Source organism: Paroedura picta, chromosome 18 (genome assembly GCF_049243985.1).
Source record: "Paroedura picta isolate Pp20150507F chromosome 18, Ppicta_v3.0, whole genome shotgun sequence".
Classification (NCBI taxonomy): domain Eukaryota; kingdom Metazoa; phylum Chordata; class Lepidosauria; order Squamata; family Gekkonidae; genus Paroedura; species Paroedura picta.
This window is the reverse complement of record NC_135386.1, coordinates 18,546,265-18,558,051: the sequence shown is the minus strand read 5'-3', so window position 1 is coordinate 18,558,051 and position 11,787 is coordinate 18,546,265. Positions and strand designations below refer to the sequence as shown.

The window sequence follows — 11,787 nt, the reverse complement described above, 5'->3', positions numbered from 1 at the left end:
GGGAGCCGAGAGGTCACCCCACTGCTCCCCAATCCTGGGGCCAGCGTCTCCTGTGGCGTGGGAGAAGGGAAGCCCAGCCAGCCCCCATCTCTTTAAAAATGGTATTTTTCTTCTCATGTCGATTGGACCAGGAAAAATCCTAGACCCAAATACCAAACCAGTATTGGGATCCTGGAATTTTTGGAAATACCATTTTTTCCCCTGGGTCTAAACCCAAAAATACCATTTTCTTATACATCCCTATCAAGACTTACTTTTTGAAAAAGGGATGCTGTGAATTCAGGGCACCTGAAAACATGTATTGTTGTTACAACAAATGATATCCTGATTGAAATTAAAAAAAAAAAAACTGGAAAATTCAGGGAGGGGGGCATGACTCCCCCCAAGGAGGTTGGGGCAGGCCGAATGTGGGGAGACCTGCCCTGTGACAGCCCCGTGGCTCTAACGCACTGTCCCCACAAAAACAGAACAGCCACACAAGTCTGTCCCCAGGTGGAAAACATCACACACACACACCCATCTCCATAACTTCGGATGATGCAAATTCCTGAGGGAGGCAGGAGCGGGGCCTGTTTTCCTCCCTCCGGATTATTCTCCCCGAAACACCCTCATGAAAGGCAGAGGAGAGGTATTTCCTATTGGCCAGTTCCTTCTCCCAAACTGAGTGGGGAGCCTAGGGCAGAAATGCCAGCCCCCCACCCTCTTGGGGTGTAAAACAGAGGCGTTTGGGAGAGGCAACGGGGTTTATTTACAGACTGCCTTTCAACTCAAAAGCCCCCAAGGCAGCTTCAGGCAGCTTTGGTTCCTACAAGAGAAGAAACGACAACCAGGGAAGCTGCTCAGACACATAAGAGGAGGCCTGCTGCATAGATCGGATCAGGGGGACGGGGGCTCTCTAGTCCAGCCTCCGCTTCACACACGGACCAAACCCTTTCTCTGCAAGGCCAACAACCAGGCAAAGAGGACAGGCGAACAGGAGAGGAGCCCTGCTGGGTCAGACCAGTCCAGCCTCCCGTCTCACACAAGGGCCAGCCACTATCCACAGTGTCAACAGCTGGGCAGAGAAACTCAGGCCTCCCCTGGAAGTTGCCCTCCTGGCTCTGGGATTCACTGGTTGAGTGCCTCTGAATGTGGAGGTTCCCCTGAGTCACCAGGGCTAGCAGCCACGGACGGACTTGTCCTCCAGGGATCTGTCTGATCCACCTTGTTCCTGTGGCCGTCACCACATCCTCTGGCAGCGAGTTCCACGTTTTAATCACTCCCTGAGTAAGACATCCATTAGCAGTTTGACGTATGCAGCTTCCCAGTCAACAGGATCCTGATGCGGGAGTGGCCATTCTGAAAGGCTGAAGAACTGGTGCAAATTAATCCCGCCAGGCGCAACGCGGGATCGAGGTCACCTGAAGGCGAACAGATTTATTGGGGCAGAAGGTCTCCAGCTCTCAGCCACTCCATCAGAGCATGAAGCAAATCAGAAGACATAGCGACACCCGGGCACGAGGGAGGCGGACAAATAGGGATGAAGATGCCCCGGAAGGCCAGAGGCAAAGCGGAAGAGGGTGCAAGGCACACACTCCGGGACCCCTCATCCGCCGCCAGAGTCAGGGACGGTCCAGTGGCTCTCGATTTAAAATGGGAGGGGGGCAGGGGAGTTGAGTGGCGGTTCAGCCTACGATCATTAGATGAGTTGTGAGCGATGATTTACGTCCCCGTGAGCCTGTGAGCCTTCCGGGGGCCACCCAACGACATTTTTATTTGCAAGGGAGAAGCGCGATTGCGACACTCACTTTTCAAAAATGTTATTTATCGCTCACCTTTCCTGCTCAGGCTCAAAGCGGAATGCGTTTTGCAACAGCCCCAAACCCCACGACCCTGCACAGTGCATGAGGAACGAGAGCCCATTTATTACTCGAGAGGAAAAAGTTCTACCGGTAAGGTTTTCTTACATTGTTCCTGAGTTGGGGGAGAGGGAATCTCTAGGGGCGGGCGGGCTGGCCCCCCAGGAAGGCCCTCCTGCAAACCTGCGCTCCCTTAGTCAGCCCGGCTTCACCCCACCTGCCCCTTCCCGCCCCTCCTGGCTCAAATAGGAGGGTGGCTGCTTATCAGGCACTTCCAGGTATCCCAACCGGCCCACGGTTCCTGGAACCATCTCTGAGCAGCAGCTAAATACAGAAGCAAAGAGCGAGGCACAGCTGTGGTTTCTGGGGAGGGGAGGGAGCAGAGCTTGGAGCGTGGCCTTTCTTCTAATCACCCCCCCCAAAAAAGGAAAAACCACCCCAAGGGTGATCCAGGAGATTCAGACTCACTCACAGACAGAGGACGAGGCCCAGGAAGCACCACTGGTCAGAGGAGAGGGGTCCCGCAGAGGCAGGAAACATTCGAAGATGTTCGCGGGGACTCCGGAAAGCTCCTCCCCTGCCCCAGATTGGGCTAGTCCTGAAGGTGCTGCTGGACTCCGGGGCTCTTTTCTCCAGCAGCCCCTTGCCCTGGTGGCAGTGCCCTCGCACTGGGTCAGCTGCGTAAAGCCCAGACCTTCGGGCCTTAGGGCAAAGAAGGGCCAGCAGGGCACAGAGCGAATGTGAGTCCTTGCATCTGTCCCTCCATGTGGGATGCCATCCTCCAGGTGAGACCTGGGGATCCCCTGGCATTGCAGTTCCCCTCTGGGCCCCAGGGGCCAATTCACACGGGGAGAAGGGCCACCTTGGAGGGAGGGCTCCCTGGTGCCGTACACCACCATGGTCTGTGCCTTCCCCAGGCTCCACTCCCAATCCTCCAGAACTTTCCCAACCTGGAGCTGGCATCTGTACCCCCACCCCGACCCCGAGGGTGGCCAGGGGGGGCCTGGCATCTCACCCCACTTTCCAAGACCTGCTGCGTTGGTCTGCAGTCAAATGTCTCGATTGGCCTCCAGGAGCCTGCCGAGCCCAGCACCCTGTTCCCGGCTTGAGCTCTGGAGAGGCGACACTCCCCTAGTGTGACTTCTCAGACGGTTTCTGCCCTGCCTCCTGCCCCTCAAAGAAAGGAGCTGCACAGTGGCTGACGGACCTTCTCCTCACACAACCATCCAACCAGGGCCCGACCCCTTGGCCCCACAGAGCCCTGGGGAAAGAGCTGGTCCCCCTGGGCCGGAGGCAGCCCTTCAGGCCCCGTCCCCCTCCCCTTTCGACTGCTGGGGGGGGGGGAGTTGCATATCCCACTGGCAGTCATGGGCCAAGGGCTCCCCCGTGCCCCTAAGCCGATTCCCTGGGCTCGCCTGGAGCAGCCCTTGCTTAAAAAACATCTTGCAGATACTTGCCACATTAATCACTCCTCAGCTGAATATTTTAAGCAGCAGAGACAGGCGAGGCGTCAGCCGCGGAGAGCCAGTCGCTCCGGTCCCACCTTGGGAAGGCCGCCTCTGCCTCTGCCTCTGCCTCTGCCTCGCAGAAGGGGAAGCAACAAGGGCAGCCTCCGGTGAGCTGAACCGCTTGCAGCCAAAGCCAAAGCCCTCCAAAAGAGGAAGGTCTGCCAAGGCCAGCGTTGCCTGCTCTGACCAGCAGCCGTCCTCTCGTTCAGTCAGAGAGGCCCAACAGTCCGCTGACCTCTTATCCAGGAAGGCAGCCTGCAGAAGGCCGAATCTGGGCACCACCTTCTTTGCGGCATGGATGTCCCGCTTCTCCACCCGGCGGGACGAGTCTTGCAAGAGAGGCTCCCACACAATTCAAGGCATCGCTCCCACAGGCCAATTTGCATCCATCAAGGCAAGACATGAATTATAGACATCGAGAGGGATCCAGGTGGGCAGCCGGGTTGGTCTGAAGCAGCAGGGGCCCCTGGAGGACCCAGAAAGCTTAACTAAGGAGGGGAGAAGCTTCCCTGGGCACACCTATGACCTCAGGTCTGCTTCGCCGTATTTGGGGACGTGTGCCTGCACAGGAGAGCTTCTCCCTTGAACCAAACTCTACTTATTTTATGGTTCGTTTATTTATTCGGTTTATTTCCCGCTCCGGACTCAAACTGAGTTGGTCCTTGGGGCTGTTTCATTTCTGGGCAGCAGGTGGCGACGGCGCTCTGCCCATCCGAGCTCTCCGGCTGGTCCAAAGGCAGCGGTGGGGTTCTAGTGGGTCCCCCAACCTCCCCCAAACCATCCTAAGGCCATAATCTTCTTCTACCGCGAGGTCAGAAACAGCAGAGAAGAATGTCCAAGTCCGAGACCCAGGCAGTCTGCAGCTGGAGAGCAATGCAGTGGGACACCCTTTCCTAGAAAGCAAAGACCCGCATGGCCAGTTTCCTTTCCGGAGAGAGAGAGAGAGAGAGAGAGAGAGAGAGAGAGAGTCTCCTTGGGCCCCGCTCGACTTAGCCGAGAGACCAGCTTCTCGGGCTGGCTGGGCTCCTGCTGGGGCTGAGCAGCAGAGGTGGGGGTCCCCTGCCCTGGCGGTTTCCTGCATCACCCAGAAGGATCGTCCAGGCTGGCCAGGAAACCTCTGGGGATGGAGGATCAGCCTGGCTGCCCGGTGCGCAGGCCGGTGTTTCAGGCAAGCCCCCCAACATTCAGGCAGGGTGTGAAGTCCGAGGCCCCCAGCCCGGCCAGTCCCCTCCCCGCCCTGTGCCGGCCTGCCTGCAGGGCTCTTGCCCTCTCTTGCCCTGCCCAAAGTTACCTTGCCGCCCAGCCTGCCCCTCGCCAGGCCCCAGGACATCCTCTTCCTCCCGAGGCGGGCAGCCAGGGAGGGCTCGCTTGACCCCCAGGGGCTCCGGCCTCCTCCCTCCCTGCTGCAGCGAGGGCAGCTCCCTCCGTCCCGGCCCGCCAGCAGATTCCGCTTCCCAAAAAGGCCGGCTGACCGTCAAACGCCGGGGACCCTGAAATAGCTCTCCGTTGTCACTGTGGAGGCCTTGAGACCGGAACGAGGGGCTCGCTTTGCCTGCCTCACCCGTTCTGCCGACGCTGGTCCCCCCCCTTCCCTGGTGCCCCCCCCGGCCAGCAAAGGGGGGGAAGCCCAATCAGGCCGGCCCAGCAAAGCAGGCAGAAGCAGCTCCCAGGACGGCTTGGCCTCTTCCCCTGCGCCCATGCCAATGTGTGCCCGACCACTCAAGGGGGCAGCTCAGCCGTGCTTTCAGCTTCCATTGTAAATAAACTCCTGTCTTTACCTATGTTTGCCCCCCCCGCCCCGCCTTAGGGGGGGCTGCTTCCTATCTCAGAGCAGCCTCAAACACGGCAGAAGGACCTTTTTATGATTAAAAACTCTCTTTTTTATTTCACAGTTTTATAAAGCAGCTTTACATGAAGCACAAAGGTCGATGGGTTCACTTTAATAGTTTCCCCCCCCTTATAGATATATAAACATAATCGCCCCGCCACCCCCCCCTGCAAAAAATCACGTCTCGCTGTATATAAAACTAGCCTGTGCACGTTGTGCTTAACCCACAAAGTCTGTACAGCTTTACAAAGGATGGGCCGCCCGCCAAGGGGCAGCTTGTAAACAATTTATTGCATATTTAACACATGGTGTCAATCCCATATGTAAAGGGGGGGGGGGGAACTAATCGACACAAGGACAGTCACAAGCCGGGCCACGAGAGCGCCTTCCGGGTCAGTGAGAACCCTGGCGGTTGTGCTTGTGTCTCACTGAGCCGGGCCTCTCCCAACATGCGCCGTGGGGCTCAGGGGGGAACACTGCAAGGGAAGGAGGGGGATGAGCTCGCCGAAGGGCCAACACTTACCTGCGCCTGCCTCATTGCCCGGGTTCCCCCCCCCCCCCGCTCCAAACAAAAAACATTAAAGATCGTGCAGGAGTCAACTCCTTGGAATGCCGTCTCACACACACACACACTCCCACACGCTCACACACACACAGAGAAACCCACCACAATGCAAGGGCAGCATTCCCAAAGTCCCCCCAATGAATAGCCTCCTCCTCCCCTTTGTGAGCTAGCCGGGATTCAGCAGCAAAGTTCACACAAACCACGGTTAGCAGAGCTTTCCAACCTCGGCTTGTCCATCAACCACGGTTCGTGTTGACGCTGGATCACCGGTTAACTCCAAAGGCAATGGGGAGGAGGGGGGACACGCCTGAAGGGGGAAATAGGAGATTACAACATCAGGGACATCAAATCCGCACAGGGCTGTGGGAGAGGTATTGCGGAACGGACATTTGAAAACCCTGTTTTGCAGCTGGGAGTGCCCGGTCACTGCACGTCTGCAGGAGAACTTTGCCCCTTCCCCGCTGGATCAAGGGGGCTGGGCTCTTCCCGAGGTCTGGCTGCCCCCTTCCTCCTCTGCCAAGGGCCCCGTCAAGCCCAGAGAGAAGCCTGAGCACAGCACAAGGGCCAGACCCAAGGCGGCAGCCCATGATTCAAGCGGGAAGGTGCCAGGTTTTCTAGCCCGAGCCCCTTGCCAGTCTGAGGTCAAGAAACAGGCAAGAAATCTCCACGGCTGGGAAGGCCAAGCTGAAGCCCAGGACCTCCACTCTGCCACGGAAGCTCTTTCCCCACAGCAGCAGGAAGCCCCACGGTTAAGGCACTGATGTGTCGCCTGCGTGGTCTCCCCCCTCCCCGCCACGTTTGGGTCTGCTCCTCCGAATCCATTGGGCCAGACTCTTGCAGAAGGGGCCCTGCCTCTCAGACAAGCCTTTTTTCGGAACAGCGAGGCCTCACCACAACAAAAGAGCTGCCCAGAGCTGCCGGCCTCCAAGGACTCTTCCTCCTGCTTTCTCTTTCCCTAACTTTTGCCGCCTCCTCATGGAACGCTGTCCTGCCCCTTCCCTCCCTCCGTTCTCCAAATTCAGCTTCCACGGAAAAGACCCTCTTGCCGAGGGACTCGAAGGTTTCTCTCCTGCCTGCACGGGGAAAGGGACCGAAAAGGGACAGGAAATCAGAGGTGGGCTTTCTACCCTTGCACGGAGAAACCGTGTGGCGAGGAGAAAGGCGGGATGCTGAGAGTGGGGAAGAAGCTCCCTGAGAAGTCCAGCCGCCTCTCCAAGGCAGACGCCCAGGCCGGAATCCCAAACCGCAAAACCTGGGATCCTGCTGAATATTTCCACTGATGGAACAATCGACCCGGGGTGATTTCCTCCCTTCTTCCCTTGGCCCAAAAGGCCCCCTTGAGAAGCCCTTCTTGGGGGAAGTTCCTGGGGCAGGACGGCCCCAGGCACAGCGAGGAGGGGGAGGGGACTGGACACCTGCCGTGGGAAGCTGGACAAGCCCCTTTGCTCCTCCTCCTGCGCCCTGCCCAGAGTACGGCAGAGAGCCAGCCCTTACGGCCTCTCGTGGTCCTACGAGGAGGGAGGGAGCCTGGGCCACGATGCGCCTGCGCCCGGCTTGGCTGCGATGCATCGAGAGCTTGTGCTTTGGCAACCTGGCGAGCAGCCTGCGGAAACGTCGCCCTGGGAAGGCCCCCTTCTGCAGACTTCCACCTTCCCAACCCACAGGGCCCTCCGGATTGGAGGCCTCCGCCCGTCCCCTTGGGCAGGGCTCCTTGTGGGGCACTGGACAGACCGGGGAGGGACTGTTTTAAGTAGGGGAGGGGGATTCCCAGGCCACAGCAGCCCAAATTCCCCTAAAGGGGAGGGCCCACGCAGCAGCCTAGGGACGTGGCAAGAGAGGGACACGTCTGCAGCCACACCGGGCAGCCTCCTGTGCCCTCGGCCGGTCTTTGTTTGGGTCACCGCGAGCAGTGCTGCCCCAAGCCAGGCGGGTGAAGGAGCCGCTGCTGTCGGTCTGCACCACCCACCAGGGCAGGAGAGGCCTGACTCTCGGGCAGTTGCCTGCAAACACCCACCTCGCTGCCCTCACAATTAAGGGGGAGGAATTTAAACTCACCGGAGCATTTGCAAGATCGAAACGCTGCGGAAAAACTCCCAGTGGGCTCCTTTACAAGCGCTGGAACTCTGACTCCGGCACCAGCTGGCGAGCGGCTGGCCGTCTTCTTCTGTGCCGCCGGCCGGGGTTGTGCTTAGAGAGCGAAGGCTCCCGCTGGCCGGTGGGCAAGATCCGCCAAGCGCCTCTCCTGGGCAGAGAGCGGGGACTGTGCAAAGACCGGGGTGGGGTGGGGTGGGGTGGGGGGCTCTTTGTGGCCGTTCTGGCTGCGGCTGCTGCTGCTGCTGCTGCTGGGGCTTCCCCAGAGACTCCAGGGGGGGGTCCCAGGTGGCAGAGGACACCCCTTTTACACCTCTCCGCATCAACAAAGCATTTAGAGGACTTATATTTTTAAACAAACCGCTCTGCATCTCCCCAGGAGGAAACAGAAGTATGGTAACAAAACTACATTTCTTCCCCCCAAAAGAGGAACCCGCTCTTGGGGGTCCAGGAAGGCAGAGGTGGCTGTGGGGGATAACACCCCCTCCCCCACATCCTGACGCAAACAGAAAGAATCCTGTTTTTTCAATTTTAAAGCGGCCATATCCTATTTTTCCTGCCAGACACTGAATCATGGAAATCACCTGTCCATTTCTTCTCCCCCACCCCCCAAAAGGAGGGCAGCCCCCACAATGACACGCACAGACGCATTATGGTGGGCTGGAGGGTCCAACGGATCACAGCCGAACAGCCAGCCGGGCAATCCCAAAGGAGAGTCCCTCCTGCTCAACCCCCCCCATGGGCGGGACCTGGAGCGACCCTGCCTCGGACAGCCCCGGGAGTTTGGACACAGACCCCTGCCTGCAATGCCCCCCCCCCAACCTCCCACACTCAAGTATCTCTCCCTGGAATGCAATCGGTTTAAAAGAGGGGTTTTAAGGACCACTTCTTTGAAACAGAGACCCCTTCTGCGCACGCCCCCACCCCCCCCCGCCCACCACCTTCCCCACATTCAGAGGGCCGTTCAGCAGCAGAGCGGTCGGGGTGAGGTGGGGCGGGGGAGAGGCCTCCCTTTGGTCCTGGGCTCTGCTCAGTTGTGCTTGGCCCGCCCGCCCTTTAGGTAGCTCTTCCAGCGCTTGAAGAACTCTTTGAAGACGGGGGACTCGTCGATGGTGCTCAGCAGCTGCAGCTGGTTGATGTGGGTGGTGTGGTAGTCCCACCGGGCCAAGTTGGGGGACGTGCCCAGCATGAAGTGGCGGAGGTCGTAGATGGTCCCCGAGCCCGTGTCGTAGAGGGGGAGCAGGGCCTTCAGGGACTCCAGCCCCCGGTCGTAGAGCAGCTTTGCCTCCCGGCCCATCTTCTCCCCCGCCGTCTCCTTCAAGTCGTACAGGCCGATCAGGGAGTACATGAAGCCGTTCAGGACGAAGGAGCTGGGCGAGGTGGGGTACTCCTCGTACCAGTCGTGCCTGCCCATGAAGACGGCCTTCACGCCGTGCTGCTCCGACGGGAGCTTGTAAGGCGCCGTCGCCCGCAGGGCCGCGCCGAGGAAGGAGTGGTCCTTGGTGAGCAGATAGGCCCGGACGAGGGTGGAGATGGCCTGCCCTTGGGCCATGGCGGAGTACCAGCCCGGCTCCAGAGACTTGAAGCCCTCCCCCAGCTTGCGGGTCACCATGATGGGCCACCCGCCCTTCTCGTCCTGGTTCCTCACCAGCCAATCGCTGGCCGCGAAAAAGGCCGCCATGTGGGCCGTGGTGGAGATGGTGACGTTGTCCAGGAGGCCCCTCCCCTTCACCACCAGCCTCAGCACCCGCTTGGGCAGGATTTTGGTCTGCTTGACGGCTTTCGTGTTCGAGAGGCCCACCCCCTTCCGGAGGTCCGTCACCAGGTCTCGCGTGAGGGTGCTCCAGCTCGTCCGGGGCCCGATGCCGTAGGTGATGCTTCTGTCCTTGAACGCGATCAGCTGGGAGTTCGTGACGTAGTGCACCGTGAAGAGCTGGTTCTTCTCCGTGGTCTCCAGAACCACCGAAAGGCTCCCGTTCGTCACGAATTTGATGTCCAAAGAAATGATGAAATCCCTTGCATTCCCAAGCTGCAGGGACGCCCCCTCGGAATTTTCTAAGTGAAAGGAAAAGAAGGCAACATTGGTTAGAGGGTCAAGCAAAGATTTGTGTGTGTGTGTGTGTCTGTGTGTGTGTTCGTTGATGATGATGGATGGAGACAGCCATGCCTCCTGGCCTGCCTGCCAGCCCAAACACCCATTTTAAGGCCTTTTGTGCCAATTAGCACTCCCATCAGCTCATTACTGACAATTATTGGCCACTCTGCTGGGTTAGACCCAACCGCCCAGAGTCCGCCTTTCACCCACACAAGCACGGCATTGTCAAGTTAAACACCAGAACTTCGAAGAAGGAGCCTCCAAGCAGCTTCCAAATCCCTTCCCTTCCTCTCCCCACAATGGGCGGGGCTGCGAGAGCTCTGACAGAACTGCTCTACAAGAAGAACTCCGACAGTCGCTCATCTGGCTACGCGTGGAGGAGGAGTGGGGAATCAAACCCGGCTCTCTGGATTTCCAGACTAGAGGCCGCTGGTCTTAACCACGGTACCACGCTGGCTCTCGAGGCCCAAACACACGGGCACACCCCGGGTGGTGCCAGGCTGGACAGGGCAAAGCTGCTCTCCTGCAGTGCCCAAAACCGCTTCCTGCTGCTTTTGCCCAGGGCTGCAGGGAGAGAGGCTGGTGCCAGAGAGACCAGAGAAGCCCCCTCAGACTAAGCCTCGCAGAGCCATTCCCAGCCTGGGGCCAAAGAAGCCTGGGGCACACTGGGGCGTCCTCAGGAGGGCCTGCTGGCTCTTCCTGGAGGGCGGTGAGGACTCGGCCCCTCGGCTCCCCCGAAGCCCACCGTGGGGAGGCAGGCAGGCCCGAAGCTCCCCCTCCTTCCACTCTCTGCTGCCTGGCCTGGCCTGGCCTGGCCTCGCAGGCCCCGGGCAAAGGGACTGGCTAAAATTACTTCATTGTCTTTTAAGGTAATGGACTCATTAATCCTAATGGCTATTGATTAGCCGGAGGAAATGCATTAGGCCCCCCCCCCCAATGAGGCTGTCTGGATAACAAAGGGGGAGGGCGAACGTCACACACAAAAACGGAAAATTTGAGTCGCAAAGGGCTGTTTCCTTTCAGCACGAAGGGAAAATGGAAGCCTGGTGTGTTTGCTTCCAAGGGCTGCTGTGTGGGATGGCAACAGGGTGACTTTGGGCCAACCCCAGTTCTCTCAGAGCTCCCTCTGCCCCGCCTACCTCACAGGGTGTCTGTTGTGGGGAGAGGAAGGGAAGGCGAGTGGAAGCTGCTTTGAGACTCCTTTGGGCAGTGGAAAGTGGGGAGCCAAAAAAGCAGCTCTCCAGCAGAACTGCCAGACTCAAGCCCCACAGCACCCGAGAGACCCACAAGCCCTTTGCCATCTAGGGAGCTTCTGCATCTGGAAAGCTTTTCCCCTGAAACTTTTAATCATCTCTAAAGTGCTACAATTGTGTGTTTGATTCGGAAACACACAGTGCTGGAAGAGACCACCGAGGGCCATCCAGTCCAGCCCCCCACCTTCTCGGGGACTGAGCCAGCCCCCTCGGCAACATGTCTCCCTTCGCCTTCCTTAGGGGGGCTAGAAACATTTTGCCGAACCTGCTCGCTTTGTGAGGACCACTAGCAGTTCCTCCGCCCGTTTCAGAGGGTGACTGGGAGATGAGCCGAAATCCAAAACGTCTGGAAACCGTGATGTGAGCGGGGGGGGGGGGGGGACGACTGGCTGGGTGAAAACGGAAGTATCTGGGACCACGGCATCCTCCCAAGCCCAAGCTTATTTTACTGCCTTAACAAGGCAGAATGCATTATTCATCGCTTCGTTACCATCTGAATAGTCCTATTTGGCATATTTACAGGATCTACAAAGCCCTGGTTTTCTGTGAGCAGCAGACTCCCCAAGACACTGAAGGCAAGCAGCTGCCTTCCCTCGGAAGACGCGCCTC

The 11,787-nt window shown here is 58.8% G+C and overlaps 1 protein-coding gene across 3 annotated transcripts in view; it reads right to left on the bottom strand.

The window, feature by feature from the left end:
* Positions 1–5,202: 5,202 nt before the first annotated feature.
* The window catches only part of GLCE (glucuronic acid epimerase), a 30,183-nt gene continuing 23,598 nt past the window's right edge, over positions 5,203–11,787 (bottom strand). For all 3 annotated transcript variants that reach the window (XM_077317295.1, XM_077317296.1, XM_077317297.1), the window contains one exon: positions 5,203–9,885. In XM_077317295.1, coding sequence (XP_077173410.1) covers positions 8,861–9,885 — 1,025 coding nt within the window. In that variant the 3' untranslated portion in view covers positions 5,203–8,860. The remainder of the gene's footprint in view (positions 9,886–11,787) is intronic.